General features: G+C 45.9%; 1 protein-coding gene across 1 annotated transcript in view; it reads right to left on the bottom strand.

Annotated features, from left to right (window-relative positions):
• Window positions 1-695: 695 nt before the first annotated feature.
• Window positions 696-16,443, bottom strand: part of CAMTA1 (calmodulin binding transcription activator 1) — a 293,220-nt gene continuing 277,472 nt past the window's right edge. Inside the window, exons 19-23 of the mRNA XM_070956332.1 lie at window positions 15,905-15,925; window positions 13,189-13,382; window positions 11,927-12,001; window positions 6,077-6,107; window positions 696-799 (exon numbers count right to left, since the gene is read on the bottom strand). Of these exons, the coding sequence (XP_070812433.1) occupies window positions 773-799; window positions 6,077-6,107; window positions 11,927-12,001; window positions 13,189-13,382; window positions 15,905-15,925 (348 nt within the window). The 3' untranslated portion in view covers window positions 696-772. The remainder of the gene's footprint in view (window positions 800-6,076; window positions 6,108-11,926; window positions 12,002-13,188; window positions 13,383-15,904; window positions 15,926-16,443) is intronic.

The raw sequence follows: 16,443 nt of genomic DNA, 5'->3' as shown, positions 1-16,443 counted from the left end.
GGAGATCGTTCCGAGCGGTTCCCACGGACAAATTCCCAAATGTTGTCTCGGAAAGAATTTGCCGCTCTCGGATTGTTGGGGTTGTTTTTTTGTGTGTTTTTGTTCTTTTTTTTTGCGCAATTCGTATTCGTGTTGTTGTTATTAAATTTTTTTTTGGTTTTTTTTTTTTTTTTGGTATCGTATTTGTACAGTTCCACATATGGATTAATTTTTTTTGTGTTTTTTTTTTTGTCGTTTTGAGTTAACAGCCCTCTATGGAAAAAAAAAATAATATTACATGATCGACTGGATTGCTTCTCGTGACTCGTTTTGCAGAGGAATGAAGGAAAACTCATGAAAACGCCGTCCGGGTGTCGCTCTTTTTTCCCCCCCTCTCCTCCCCCCCACACCAGAACCCCCCCCACCCGCCCCAGCCCCACCCCAGCCCCGATGATGCAACCAAAGAGTTGAGTTCCAAAGATGCCTTGCTGAACAAATTAAAAATTGTCCGTGAAAGTGCAAATGTAATGACTAAACATTACCGTTTAAAATCCCGCCGCCGATAAGATTCTCGGCGGCAGTAGTCAAGTCTTTTTTTTTTCTTGTTTGTTTTTCTTGTTTTTTTTTTTTTAAATAATCAAAATCATTTTTCGTTTTTTTTGTTTGAAATTGTCGTTGCATGTTTCTGCTGAAAACAGAAAAAATAAAATAAAATAAATGGAAACAGTCCGAAAAGACGACGGCCCACCCCTCTCAGGCTCATGGGATGTTGTCGTCGCCGGGGTCCCGTTCTTCAAGTCCCTTTTTCGAGTCTTTCGCTCTGGGGAAGACAAGAACAAAAAAAAAAAAAAAGAGGAGAGGGAGACGTAAGAGTCCCTTTCTTAAGAATGTCAGCAGTATCAAACGCCTGTCTTTCGGGGTTGAACATGTGCGGGGCGAGGTACTTAGCAGCTTCCCCCAAGAACGTTAATATAGGCAATCCTCGCCTTTTCAGACAAATCGTTGTCCAATCTCTTTTTTAAAAACCTCCAGTGTTTTTAGTTCTGGGAGGTTTATTTATTCATTTCTCGGTTTATGAGCATTCGTTTTGTGACCGAAGTTACGATGGCATTGAAAAAAAGCACGACTTACATCCGTTGGACCTCACACTTACAATCATCAAAGCATCCCCGTCAAAATTGGGTGCTTGGCCGCTGGCGGATATTTACGATGGTCGCCGCAGCACCCCGGGGGGTCGTGCGATTGCCATTTTGCGACATTCCCAACTGCAACGTCAGTGGGGGAAGCTGGGTTAACAATCCTGTGATTGACTGAACAACGCCTGACTGTGACTTGCTTAACGGTGGCAAAGAAAGGTCCTTAAACTGGGTACATTATCGCTTAAGAACGGCTTTGCTTAACCATGGAAATTTCTGGTCCCAATTTTGGTCATAAGTCGAGGACTATACAATGATTCCAGGAGGCTTACGACAATCTATAAGGCATAAGTAAAAAATATAATCCTTTTCCCAGGTGCCAGACCAAATATCTTTGCAATTCCACCCAGCATCCTAGCCCGGAAGTATTAGCAAAAAGGGAATTCGTGTTGGTATTTACATTCATTGGAGAGAAAGGGATTACAAGAGAGCAACCAGACAAGACAAGGGGAAATATACCAGGTTGTTTGCACAGCATGCTTGCAGTGTGCTCATAGCTGGCTATGTGCTCACAGCACCATCACATTCATTTATTTATTTATATCCCATCTTCATTAATTTATAAATAACACAAGGTGGTGAACATATCAAATACTCCTTCCTCTCTCCCCTCTCCAAATAACAACCCTGTGAGGTGAGATGAGCGGCGAGAAAGTGATTGGACAAGGTCACCCAGCTGGCTTTCATGCCTAAGGAAGAACCAGAACTCAGTCATCTGATGAGTCGTCCAAAATCACCCAGCTGTTTTAATCCCTAAATTGGGACTAGAACTTACAGTCTCCTGGTGTTTGGCCCAAAGTCACCCAGCCAGCTTTCATGCCCCAAGGAAGGACCAAAACTTAGAGTCTCCCAGTTTCTAGCCTAGTGCCTTAACCATTAGACTAAACTGACTTTTTCAATATGTATTGTCCATTGCTTACTCTCTTATAATCCATTTCTCTCCAATCTCTCTGCAAAAGGGAGATGTGTCAGAAAAACGATAGCGATGTAATGGCAATCATGTGACTGAGGCTGTAAATGCAGGTCGTATTTTTTTCAGCACCGCTGTAACTTCGGGCGGTCACTGAACCGTTGGTAAGCGAGGACTCCCCATATACATAACCGGAGCTTATTGTGTAACAAAAGAAGAACGACAAGGGTTTCTACTTTCTTGCCAAAGGGCAGCACGAACCAGCTCGGGGAAGCGGGCAAGAGAGGTGTCTCTAAACCTGGCCCCTTTAAGCCTTGTGGACTTCAACTCCCAGAATCCCTCAGCCAGCCACTGAGTCATAAGGTGGCCAAGAGACACCCACACCCACACCTGGGCTACTTCATGCAGTAAGACGGCGAGCGTCAGACCGAAAGGAAACTGAGCTGGGGAAAATTGATACTGGCTGAGGAATTCTGGGAGTTGAAGTCCACGTGTCATAAAGTGGCCATGTTTGGAGAGTCCTGAATGAGCAAAGCTATTAGGGAAAGACATCCAGAAGTGAAGAACCCCCATTCCCCCCCTCCCCGCAAGAAAAGAGAAAACCGAGGAGGTCAGACACATTACTCTCTTGTAATCCATTTCTCTCCAACCTCTCTGCTCTGTAAAGGGAGATGTGTGAGAAAAGCGAGAGCCCCTGCGCTGCAATTTGGAGGTGGAATCAAAGCATGGCGTGCTTCCCCATGCAAGGCCTGCATTTCCACCATAAAAGCCCCCTATGCAGGGCTGCCCTCGGTGGATGGATTCAATCAGACATGCCAACTCATGCCAAACTTAGATTAACCGGACTCGCCGGCCGGGCCAAGGAAAAGCAAGTCATGCTTGCCCAGTGCCACTGGTGTTCGCCCGGTTGTGAGAACGCATGCAAATCCTCCCAGCGATCCACGTTTGCAAGAGGGCGGAAGCCCGGAGTCTTTCCTGGGATGCTCGTGTGAATATGAAGCGAGGTTTAATGATGAGCTGGACCACTTTCTCCTGAGCTGCCACAAACTCAGTTTCAAGAGACCAAACCCCACAGGTTATGTCGACGAGGTGATGCTGAGGGTCACGACTAACCCTGGTTCCATCACCCCACGAAACGCACAAGGAGGTCCACACTCGGGAGAGGAAATCTCCACATTTTTTTCCCCCCCAGAATGAACCAGTGAATGGGTGGTCCAAAAAGATCCTAAGACAAGGATACGCTGAAATCCTCCTGGGTTTCGGAGGAAAAACGTTTCCGCTGGTGCTGAATTGAAGACAAGGTTCCCTAACTTGCACATATACAGACATGGAGACATCCTCACAAGTAGGAGTGGGATTCAGCCGGTTCGGGGAAACCGGATGCTAATTTTACATCTGGTTCGCCGAACCGGTAGTTGCAAGGAGTGGCTGGCCCCGCCAATCCCACCGCACCCCTCCTAGGAGTCTACACACAGCCCGTTTTGGATGCAGGGCCCGTGTGGGGGCTCTGGGAGGGCAAAAAACGAGCCTCCCAGAAGTTCCAGCAGTCTGGAAACAGGCCCATTTCAGGCCTCCGGAGCCCGGGGGAGGCAGTTTTCATCCTCCCCGGGGCTCTAGGAAAGCCTCCGGAGCCTGGGGAGGCTGAAAATGACCCCCATTGTGGTGCAGGAGGCCAAGGAGGCCACGCCTACCATGGCCACACCCACCCAGCAACTGGGCAGAGAACCGGTTGCTAAAATCTTTGAATCCCACCCCTGATTTCAATCCCCACCTTCGTCCTATAATTCCTTTTCCAACTATTGCTTTACTTTTAAGATGACTTCTTTTTAAAATAGACTTTGGAGCCTAAAACATGTCCAACGCTGGGCTTCGCCTGCAAAGTCCAGGTTTTTTTCTTTTTTTTTGAAGGAGCAGGGAGAGTTTGAGTGTTCCCGGCGTGTAAATTAGTGCTCCAAAGTCACTGAAAAGTTTTGGGAGTGGGACTCTGACATTTGTCTCGCTGTAAAACCCATCAAATAATACCAAAGAAGAGGATAGATGAAAGCTAGAGCCTTTGGTGCTCTCTGAGCTGCGTTGTTTGCTTACAGACGTTTCATTACCCAACTAGGTAACGTTATCAGTGCTAGAAGGGAGTGGGGTTTGAGGAGTAGAGGGGGAAGGAAAGAGAAAAGGAAGGAAGGAGAAGGAAGGAAGGGAGGAAGGAAGAAGGAAGGAGGAAGGAAGGAGGAAGGAAGGAAGGGAGGGTCCTTGGTGCTCTCTGAAAGCACCAAGAATTTAACAATTTTAGATTAAAGTTATTTTTCTCAACACCTAATACTCTTTGAGGCAGCTGGCATAAACAATGGACCATTGACTCTATATTTAATTCTGTAAAGTCAAGCTAGAAATTGGGTTCCAGATCCAACCCATCTGGGATTATTTTTAGATTATATTCTCTAGCAACGACGTGGGACAGAGAAGCATGGAGGGAGCAGAGCACGAGATCCCCAAAAGTACTTTAACTGTCACTTTTGCCATCGTAAAGTGATGCCCTTGCAAGATACGATGACAATTCCCTTCTTGGTTTTTGCAAAACCTAAGAAAAAGATCGAAACTTTCACAAAATCTCTTGCTTCGGGAGAGTCCGAGGGTGACCTGGGTTGCTAGTCCCTGGAAGCCCAACTCCTCTGGTCCATTGGTGGGCAAATTTGTGAACATGGCAATGGGGAAGACTGCGGGAAAATGTGGTGGCGAGCTGGTTCTCTCCAACTCCTTTGCTCCATTTTTGGGGAAACCCATGAACATGGCGATGGGGAAGACTGCGGGAAAACGTGGTGGCGAGCTGGTTCTCTCCAACTCCTCTGCTCCACTTTTGGGGATACCCTTGAACATGGCGATGGGGAAGACTGCGGGAAAACGTGGTGGCGAACTGGTTCTCTCCAACTCCTCTGCTCCATTTTTGGGGAAACCCAGGAACATGGCGATGGGGAAGACTGCAGGAAAACATGTTGGTGAGCTGCTTCTCCCCAACTCCTCTGATCCATTAGTGGGCAAACTCGTGAACATAGCAATGGGGAAGACTGCGGGAAAACATGGTGGTGAGCTGGTTTTCCAAGCCTTCTCCCAGGCGTTGCAGGAAATATCAGATGTGACTTGGGAGAGGGGGAGTCTGCATGTACAGCAAGGGCCTTCCTGCCCCATGTGAGAACCTTCCTGATGGACACCAATCATGGCTTCCCCAGGAGAACTGCTCAGCTGCGCTCCCAGCATTAATAACGGTGGCTGCCAGGAAGTCCACACGGCTTCATCCCCACCTTTGCAAGCCATCTAAAGTCCTTTCCCCATTCTCGAGCTGACCACCTGAACTCAGGAATGGACCTCAAGGTCTGGCCTATTTGGGGCATCAGCTGGCCAGCCAACCCCACTCCCTACCTCTGGATACCAGAAAGAGAGTATGCCAACCCTCCCTCTGGCTCACTCAATGCCCAGTCGCCAGTTCCCAGAAGCGCTCGAGAATAATCCTGACCCGCCTGACCACCCAACCGAGCCCCCTCTTGCTTTGTGCCATTTCCCCGCCATGAATATTCTGTATGATTGACATGCTGTACGTTCCGGCTGGGCCCCGGCGGGTTCAAGCCAGCTCAGAGGAAACAGTAAAAACAGATTCCTGCATCCCCTTCCTTTTCCCTCCCTCCCCGTTTCTCCGCATGCCCCATGGATGGATGGACAGATCCACTTCCCCACTGCCCCGTTTTCCTTTCATGCACCTGGTTTGGACGTCCTGTGGACCGTCGGAAGCAGCAGGGTTAGTAGCTGCGACGGAGTTAGTCTCCTTGGGCTTTGGCAACTCGATGGGATGTGAAAAGTCAGTGCATTCTCATCTCAGCTGCAGCCCCCCATGCAAGCAAGCACAAAGCGAGAGAACCCGAGACATATAAATATATATATCTTGAGATATATATAGATATATATTAAATGGAAGAGAAACAATCCAGCAGGCAGCTAAACTCACCCTTTTGTAACGTCTATGATCCATCAGAGGGCTTCAAATGAGCAAAACAATAGCAAAGAGCTATTAGCATATATTAGCATATCGGCAGCAACAGAGAACTTTAAGAATTAAAAAAAAAAAGATCTGCGAATATTCTGGCTGGCGGGAAGAGAGACATCCAATAAGGACCACCTGAACAAGGGAGGGAGGGAGTGGGCAATTCCAAGGACCACTTTGCAAACACGGGGATGGAGTCACTGAACATAGAATCCTAGGGCTGGAAGGGGCCGTGGGGATCTTCTCATCTGACCCTTTGATCAAGAAGGAGATCCTATGCCGTTCTGGACAAGTCGATGTCCAGGGTTGTTTTTTTTTTTTTTTGGTATCGTGATGATCGGATATTCCAAATAACCCATGTTCTTCTCTGAGGTGACCAGATCACACATACGTATACAAACATTGCTCTAGCTATCCTGTTTCCCCCGAAAATAAGACCCAACCAGAAAATAAGCCCTAGCATGATTTTTCAGGATGCTCGTAATATAAGCCCTATTCCAAAAATAAGCCCCAGTTAAAATTGTCAGCCAGTTGGATGCATTTATTAACGTATTTCCCCCAAAATAAGACCTAACCAGAAAATAAGCCTCAGCATGATTTTTCAGGATTCTTGTAATATAAGCCCTACTCCCAAAATAAGCTCCAATTAAAATTGTCAGCCAGATGGATGCATTTAGTACCGTATTTCCCCCCAAAATAAGACCTAACTAGAAAATAAGCCCTAATGCCTCTTTTGGAGCAAAAATTAATATAAGACCCGGTCTTATTTTCGGGGAAACATGGTAACTGTCGTAGGTCAAGTTTCCATTTCACTCTTATTTTTTAATTAGAATTATACAACCTAGTGGGAATCGGAGCCTGGGTGCCATGGAAAATGTAGAATGGCTAATCAACGTCCTAGAACATAGAGTCCTAGGGCTGGAAGGGACGGAGGAGGTCTTCTCGTACAACCGTCTACTCGAAGGTGGTTTATACCGTCCCAGTGAAATGGTGGTCCTGTCAGGTTTTCAGGCTGTCTTCAAATAAGCCTGAATTATAAGAATAATTCACTTTCTTCCTGAAAACTTCCAGCGATGGAGCACCTACAACTCCAGGGGGCAAACTATTCCACCGACTAATTGTTCTTACTCTCAGAAATGTTCTCCTTATTTGTCCCAAAAGTTTTTTCTCCTTTCTTGGTGTTTTTTTTCTTTGAAAATATTCTGTTCTGTTCTGCTCTACTCTAATTTTTACTTCTATGTTTCACTACCATGCAGTGATAGTCTGCCACGACCGTCTGAGGCGGTTGGATGGGAAGGGGAAGGCTTGAGGGGAAATGAAAGTAACTGCTGTGTCTCCCTGAGATGCTGCTTCAAGGTCACCCAACTGGGAGAAGAAAGCAGCTGCGTACCAACTTACACTTGAAGTGACCGTTCTGGAAACATCTTGATTGAACCCGAATGGTCATTGGGGAGGGTGGGGGGTGGTCAGCGATGGGAGGCAGTTAAGGGAGGGAAAAGTGAAACTTAGTGCGCGATTCTCAGTATGCAAAACTGCAGTACACTTCACTTATATATTATAGCAGATGTTTGCCGTAAGTCTGGTAACTCCACATATACATGCGTGTGCATGTATATGTATCCATGTGCATGAGATAGGTTAGCTTTTCTACCAACTGTATGGGGAGATTGTACAAAAGGCACAAGCATACAGTGTTAGTTGCACAAGCAGCCCCACAAAACAGAATATTTAACAATAGCCGCAGAGACGTAACATGGATATATTTGAGTATATTTGTCGAAGTCCCTTAACCAAAAGCTAAGGCAGCATTTTTCAAACCTGGCCACTTTTAAGACGGGTGGACTTCAACTCCCAGAATTCCCTAGCCAGCCATACCTACGATATAGATGCTGGCTGAGGAATTCTGGGACTTGAAGTCCACCCGCCTTAAAAGTTGCCAAGGATGACCAACACTGATCGAAGGTCAACGGCCTAAGGTCAAAGGGGAGCAATCTTCTTATGGGCTAGCACCTTGTCACTTTCAAAAATACAGATAGCTACGTGGGGCAATATTTTTATCAGAAACAAAACAAGAAAAAAAAGTTGGTAAGGTTGGACACTCAACAAAACACCAAGGACAAAACACGCTCAACTCAACAGCAGTGTATAATGATGGCCTTCGGTTCAGAAGATAGCATGTTGGAACTACAGTCACCATTGAGTTCAGTGGAATTTGCTTTGATTGGTAGGACTGAGCACCCCCTCTGCTGCCTAAAGCAATGAACGAAAGACCATTTATCTGGCAGGTGGTCCCACTGAACTCCTCGAGAACTTCTGGACTCCCAGAATCCAAAGACAGTCAGGCTACTTGCGATGACTTCCCGTCCCTCAATTCCCCACCATTCAGATGGTCCTCGTTGAAGGACCACTTGCTCAGCAACTATTCAAACATACAACAGGGTTGAACATGATTACAACCGAGTCCTTGTAGTTCCAGCTCGTGCAGCGTGGTCTCTGTGTTGATGTGACTGTGATCCAAGGACATCGCAAATATGACGACGAAGCAAGCCACAATCATATGATTGCAATTTCTGACATTTCCTGCCGGCTTCCCCTAAGCAAAGTCAATGGGGAAACCGGCGGGAAATCAGAAGTCACAGACATGTGAGGATAGCAACCGCGAGTGCTAGTGTTGTGGTCCACCAGCAGCCTGCGGTGCTGGCAGCGGAGTCAGACAGTGAGGAGGCTGGGGAGGACCATGGGTCAGTCCTGGAGTTGGGGAAGGCCCAGATGAGGGCTCTGCATCTGAGGCAAAGATGGGGCCAGGGCCATCTGGGAGTGATGCACGGACTCCGGAGCTGGACAGCAGAGAGGCAGAGGAACAGGAGGAGCCTGTTCCTAGTGCATGCATGTACAGAGCTGCCAGAAGGACAAGAGCAGCTAAAGCAAAAGGGACGACTCAGGAGTAAGGCCAGGAGATGATTGGCCCCTCCCATAAGGCTTAAAAGAGCAGCAAAAGCTCTTGGGCTCTTTGTAGGAAAGCAACATTGCTAAATCTGTTTCCAGTCGGCATCTCTTGTTCATGGGGCTTTGCCAAGAAAGGCCTTTGGCAGGGTGCCAAAGAAGATAAAGGTTTGTGATAAGCCCAAAGGACTTTTTCTGAAGGATTTGTTTTGGAATTAATTTGGACTAAGCTGGGAATGAAGTAATTCTCAGCTGTTATAATAAAATAGTTTTGTTTGGGATTAATTGTGTCTCGTAATGACTAAGTGAGCCTAAGTCACAACAGCTAGAACTGCTACAGCTGTTATTTATGGCATGGTCATGTGATGGCGCACTTTAAAACCGTGTCACTCAGTGACTTCAATTCCAGTCCCAAATAATAACCATAGTAAACTATTTGTAATCTTGATTCTTCATGGGCAGAGTCTGGAGTGTGGTGCGGTTCAACATCTTATGGAACAAGAGTGAGTACCTCGGTTAAATGGTTCCGGGAGGCACAATGAGTACCAAATACGACGAGTACCCAAGAAATTTCCCCCATAAGGAAAATCGCTTCCTGTTCATTGACTCTATGGTGATTTAACCAACTTATTTCATTGACCAACTGATCTCACTAGTAGGACTTCCTGTTCTGTTGACTCTATGGTGATTTAACCAACTTATTTCATTGACCAACTGATCTCACTAGTAGGACTTCCTGTTCCGTTGACTCTATGGTGATTTAACCAACTTATTTCATTGACCAACTGATCTCACTAGTAGGACTTCCTGTTCCGTTGACTCTATGGTGATTTAACCAACTTATTTCATTGACCAACTGATCTCACTAGTAGGACTTCCTGTTCTGTTGACTCTATGGTGATTTAACCAGCTGATCTTACTGGTAGGACTGTTACATTGACCCTCTGGTGATCTAACCAGTTTATTTCACCAATAGGACTCCCTGTTCCGTTGACACTCTGGTGATCTAACCAGTTTATTTTACTGACCAATGTATCTCACTGGTAGGACTTCCTGTTCCATTGACTCTCTGTTGTTCTGCTAAACACGTTTGCATCTTTAAACACTTGCTATCAAACCCACTCAGAGGTCAATTTCTATGTACAGACGCAAAACGGGTGGTACGAAGCCCCCTCCCCCCCCAATAAGCTGAGACAATAAGCTGGGGGCCAAATTATGATGCGGGAGGAAGGATTAGGAAGTCTAAGAGAAAAATGGTTGATCTGCAGATGCTTAAGACACTAATTTTGCTCCTTAAAATGCCTGGGTCTCTTTTGGGAACAGGTTCTGGATACCACCCCCCAATCTTTGAGGGACCAAGCAAGGTTTGGAAAAGACCCCTGAACTGATGTCCTTCTCTGCCTCTGACAGATGGAGAAAACTTTACACTCCATTGATTTCCAAGAGCAAGAACTTCAAAGCACCAAAAACTTGCAAACTAAATTTTGCTCGACCTAGTTGGGACATCCCAGAAGACACCCCCCACCCCACCCCCACCAGCGGAAGTAAAATTTTTAAAACTTTTTGTTGTGTCAGAAATGATCTTTTTGGGTCTTCTCGTCCAATCCCCTACTCCGAAGCAGGAGGCTCTACCATTTTGGACAAATAGCTGACCAGTTTATTCTTGAAGACCTCCAGCAATGGAGCACCCACATCTTCTGGTGGCAAGCTGTTCCACCGGTTAATTAATCTGGGATTATAGAATCGGAGTGTTGGAAGGGACCTTGGAGATCTTCTAGTCCAACCCCTTGTTTGAACACCATCCCGGTCCAGTGTCTTCTTTTAAAAAACCCTCCAGTGTTGTGGGCAGCACACACTTGCGATACAAAAGCTCCGTGCACAGATTTAACCATCATGCCACGGGGCAAGATTTTGGCAATTGACACTGATATCTTGAAATTAAGAGAATCCCCTTTCAGATGGACAGGCCGTGGTCCGAGCCGTCTCTCCCTCTGCAACGCAAGGCTGGTGCAGTTCCCACAACCGAGAACCAGCGTCTATGAGCTCCCATCCAGCCGGCACCAGGGGTGAAATGCTACTGGCTGGGGACGGTTCGCCCGAACCGGTAGTAAGAAAATGTAAAAAAAAAATAATTCCGATAATCAGCGGAACGATGTGCAATCGTCAAAACTTTTTCTTTTTTTTTTACTTTTTAAGCATTTTTTTACTACCGGTTCTCTGGAACCGGTAGTTAAAAATGCTTTAAAAAGTTATTTTAAAGAAGTTCGCTCAGCTGATCGTCGGAACTTTTCTTTTTTTACTTATTAAGCATTTTTTTTACTACCAGTTTGGGCGAATAGGTAGTAAAAAAAAAAAAAAATGCTTTAAAAAAGTTTTTTTAAAAAAAGTTTCCGACGATCGCGGGGCACAGCTGTGATCGTCCGAGCCTTTTTAAAACTTTTTTAAAGCATTTTTTTATTACCTTTTCGCCCGAACCGGTAGTAAAAAAAATGCTTGAAAAAGGTAAAAAAAAAACGTTCCCAAGGTCACAGCTGCGCCACGCGATCGTCGGAACCTTTTTAAAAAACTTTTTAAAAGCATTTTTTAAAAAATGACGAACAGGTAGCAAAAAAAAAAAAAAAAAAAATGCTTTAAAAAAGTTTTTTAAAAAGGTTCCGACGATCGGGCGGCACAGCTGATTTCCTCCCCCCCCCCACTGTTCTACTTACCTTCCCAAGCCTCCTTTTGGTGCGTAATGCGTAATGTGCATTACGCACCCATGCAAGGCCGGCGAACCTGTTCAGATTTCACCACTGGCTGGCACCCAGTTGCTAGGAAAGCTCCCCGGGATCCCACCACCACCACCCCAAAGGGTATCCAGCTGTGCCTCACCTGTGGCGACAACGCTGTAAGAACCTCATGATCTTCCGTGCAGCTTGGTCCTGTTTCTTGGTGAGCAGGCTGCTTCTGTTGGGAGAGAGAAAACGTTTGTTGGGTGGCTTAGAACCCAGCACTTTTGGGGTGTGTTTGTGTGTGCTTGTGTGTCAAGAATTGGAGTCGGTGAGGGGGTCCTTGGTACCCTCTGAGCTGGTTCCTTGCAGGTGTTTCATTACCCGCACTACATAAACAGAGAGAGAAGCCCACTCTCTTCCAGCACTGATGATGTTACCTATTTGGGTAATGAAACGCCCACAAGAAAATAACTCAGCTCAGAGAGCATCAAGGACCTTCTCCCCATCTCCTTCTCTCCTTTTCCTCTCTCCTTTTTTTCTTTCTCCTCTCCTTTTCTTTTCCTTCTCCTCATCCTCTTCTCCTCCTCTCCTTTTCCTCCCCTTTTCCTCTTTCCCTCCTCTCCTTCTTCTCTCCTCGCCTTTTCCTCTCCTTTTCCTTCTCCTCTCCTTCCCTCTTCCTCCTCTTCTTCTCTCCTCCTCCTCTCCTTTTCCTTCTCCTCCACTTCTCTCCCACTTCTCTCCTCCTCCTCTCCTTTTCCTTCTCCTCCCCTTCTCTCCCTTCTCCTCTCCTTCTTCCCGCCTCCTCTCCTTTTCCTCCTTCTTTTCCTTCTCCTCCCCTTCCCTCATCCTCTTCTCCTTTTCCTCTCTCCTTTTCCTTCTACTCTCCTTTTCCTCTTTCCCTCCTCTCCTTCTTCTCTCGTCTTTTCCTCTCCTTCTTTTCCTTCTCCTCTCCTGCTCTTCTACTTTCCTCCTCTCCTTTTCCTCTTTTTCCTTCTCCTCCCCTCCTCTCCTTCTCTCCTCCCCTCCTTTTCCTCTTTCCCACTTTTCCTTCTCTTCCCCTTCTTCTCTCCTTCCCTCCTCTTCTCCTCCTCCTCTTCTCCTCCTTCTCTCCTCCTTCGTAAGTGTTCATCCGTTGCTTCTTGCCCTGCCTTCAGTTGCTTCGTAGAATAGGGGGCACCCCTCACTCTTCATGAGGGCAGCCCCTCAAATACTCCGGTCACCGTTCTCTTTCTTAAACCCTCAACCATCCCATCGTCCAGTTTAGCCTCCAAACTTCTCCCTGATCCTCTTCCTTGCTCTTCTCTGCCCTCTTTCGAGGGTCTTGCTTCATCCAAAGCTACAGGACTCCCCTCCCTCAAGGAGTTCCCCAGCTGATCTGCTCCCCCCCGGTCCTTCCTCGCCCCCCCCCCCAAAAGGGCCCACCTGAGCTTCTGCTGCACGAGGGCAGCGGTTCGACGGTTTTGCCTCCTCTTGCCGAATTCTTTGTAGCTGCGATAGAATTGCTGGATGAGAACGGCAGCTCTTCGGCTCTGCTGGAATTTCTTCTGCTCGTAGTAACTTCGGAATTTGCTCTGGATCAAGATGGCAGCTTGGATCATCTTTTTATAAAGTGCATACTGCGGGGGGAGAGGAGAGGAAGGCGTGGGGGGTGGGTGGGGGGGTGGGGATTGGGGAGGAAAGAGAGAGAAAGGAAACTGAAGCCGCTGGCCGACGATCTCGGCCACGCAGAAGATCCCCCCCTCACAAGAAACAAACAGGTACAGTGGATCCCCTGACTTACGACCACAATGGAGCCCCAAATTTATGTCGCTAAGCAAGGGTATGAGTTGTCAGGGGGTCCTTCGGGGGCTCTCTGAGCTTGCTTGTTTAGAATAGAAATAGAAATAGAATAGAATAGAATAGAATATAGAATAATACAATTTCGAATAGAGTAGAGTAGAGTAGAATAGAATAGAATAGAAACGAAACGAAAAGATGGAATAGAATAGAATAGAATAGAATAGAATAGAATAGAATAGAATAGAATAGAATAGAATAGAATATAGAATAATACAATTTGGAATAGAATAGAGTAGAGTAGAGTAGAGTAGAGTAGAGTAGAGTAGAATAGAATATAGAATAATACAATTTCGAATAGAGTAGAGTAGAGTAGAATAGAATAGAATAGAATAGAAAATAGAATAGAATAGAAATAGAAATAGAAATAGAAATAGAAATAGAAATAGAATAGAATAGAATATAGAATAATACAATTTGGAATAGAGTAGAGTAGAGTAGAGTAGAGTAGAGTAGAATAGAATAGAATAGAATAGAATAGAATAGAATAGAATAGAATAGAATAGAATAGAATAGAATATAGAATAATACAATTTCGAATAGAGTAGAGTAGAATAGAATAGAAACGAAAAGATGGAATAGAATAGAATAGAATAGAATAGAATAGAATAGAATAGAATAGAATATAGAATAATACAATTTGGAATAGAATAGAGTAGAGTAGAGTAGAGTAGAGTAGAATATAGAATAATACAATTTCGAATAGAGTAGAGTAGAGTAGAGTAGAGTAGAGTAGAATAGAATAGAATAGAATAGAATAGAATAGAATAATACAATTTAGAATAGAATAGAATAGAGTAGAGTAGAATAGAATTAGAATTAGAATTAGAATAGAATAGAATAGAATAGAATAGAATAGAATAGAATAGAACAGAACAGAACAGAACAGAATAGAATACAAATTGGAATAGAATAGAGTGGAGTGGAGTGGAGTGGAGTAGAGTAGAATAGAATAGATAATATAGGAGAGGAGAGGAGAGGAGAGGAGAGGAGAGGAGAGGAGAGGAGAGGAGAGGAGAGGAGAGAAGAGAAGAGAAGAGAAGAGAAGAGAAGAGAAGAGAAGAGAAGAGAAATCTGGAAGGGATCTTGGAGCTCATCTAGTCCAGCCTGCTACTCAAGCAGGAGACTGTATGCCATTTCAGACAATTGACTGTCTAGTAGTCTCTTCTTAAAAATCTCCAGGGATGGCGCGCCCACAACTTCTGGTGGCCAGCTGTTCCAGTGGTTGATTGACCACACTGTTAGGAAGTTTCTCCTTAATCCCAGGTTACTTCTCTCCTTGATTAGTTTCCAACCATTAGTTCTTGTCCTGCCTTCAGGTCCTTTGGAAAATAATTTGACCCCCCCACACACACTCTTCTTTGTAGCAGCCCCTCAAATACTGAAATACTGCTATCTTGACACCCTCTGATTCTCTAACACTAACCGAACCCAAATCCTGCAAGTGCTCTTCGTATGTTTCAGTCTCCAGGCCTTTGATCATCCCAGTTGCTCTTCTCTGAACTTTTTCCAAAGTCTCAACCTCTTTTTTGTAACGTGGGGACCAAAACTGGAGGTAGTAATACATACTCCAGGTGTGGCTTCATAAAGCGGCACTAACACGTCACGTGATTTTGATTCTATGCCTCTGTTTATGCAACCAAGGATCGTGCTAGCATTTTCGGCTGCTGATTGATGGATCGAGGAGAAAGGTAGGATCAAAAAGCCCATCCTCCCCTACGCTAAACGACCGGCTTTCTCCATCACAATGATGGAGAGACGAAACGCCTTTCGTTTCGACCCCGGTGACGACGGATCGGAGTCCCCCAACGGAACGCCGTCGATTCACCATGACGATGTCCGTTGTGTTTGCGCAACATGCATTTCTCCTTTCTCGAATGTCGAACGCGTCGAACCAGGATCTAGCCAAGATCTCCTGATCAAAGATCTTTAGGCAACATGCTCATTCTTCCGGTAGAATTAAATCGACAATTTTAATTTTTCCAACCATGGCAACTTTTAAGACCGCTGGATTTCAACGCCCAGAATTCTACAGGCAGTGTGGGAATTTTGTTTGGCTGTGTCTGTCTCTCTCTCTCTCTCTCTGTGTGTGTGTGTCTTTGTGTGTTTGTGTGTGTGTCTTTGTGTGTGTCCCTGAATAGTTCCCTCCCCCCCCTTATAGGACGTAGCAAAGCAGCGGTACTGAGAGCCTCCACAGCCAGCTCCATTCCAGGGGCGTCCTAGCCAAAACCAACCAACGTTTCTCACTTGCTAAGACTGTGCAAAGCTCACAAGCTGGGTGTGTATTTATGCCGGTCATTACCTTCAAGGCTATCCAAGTAAGCTTGGGAGGGAGAAACAGAAAATACAAGATTAACGTTAAGAAGTCGGCCCCGTCCGTCATCGGCGGTGCTAAGCGAGTCTCAAAAGAGCTTCTCGGAAAAGCAGAGAGAAGCTGGAGGCTGTGGGGTGGAGATGGGGAGGCGGTTTCTCCAGAAGAGGCTTCAGTGGAGTCGTGCAAATGGGTGTGGGGCGGTTCCAAGAAGACCCCCCCCATCTATTTGAACGACTCGGGCGACCCCCCCCCCCCGAGGACACAGAAGTAGCCTTCTCTAAAAAGAAAAAAAAGGCAAACGACCAGCTTTGTCTGCAAGGAGCATCAATCCTTCCCTTCCCCGCCGTTCGATCAGAGCTGAAGAAGCTTCTCGAGCGAGAAGCGAAACCCCTTCGAAGAAAAATTCCATTTGCCTCTTGGTGGTGGTGGGGGGAAAGGAACCGTCTCAAATGAGTTGGGTGGCCCAATGGATGAAGAGAGGGAAGTCCTTTCCAGAGAAACGTTCCCCCCACTCCCCCAGGGGGAAA

Source organism: Pituophis catenifer, unplaced genomic scaffold, assembly GCF_029215685.1.
Source record: "Pituophis catenifer annectens isolate HBS135680 unplaced genomic scaffold, rPitCat1.0.hap2 SCAF_18, whole genome shotgun sequence".
NCBI classification, from domain to species: domain Eukaryota; kingdom Metazoa; phylum Chordata; class Lepidosauria; order Squamata; family Colubridae; genus Pituophis; species Pituophis catenifer.
The sequence above is the reverse complement of the archived record's forward strand: the minus strand, read 5'-3'. Positions and strand labels throughout refer to the sequence as shown.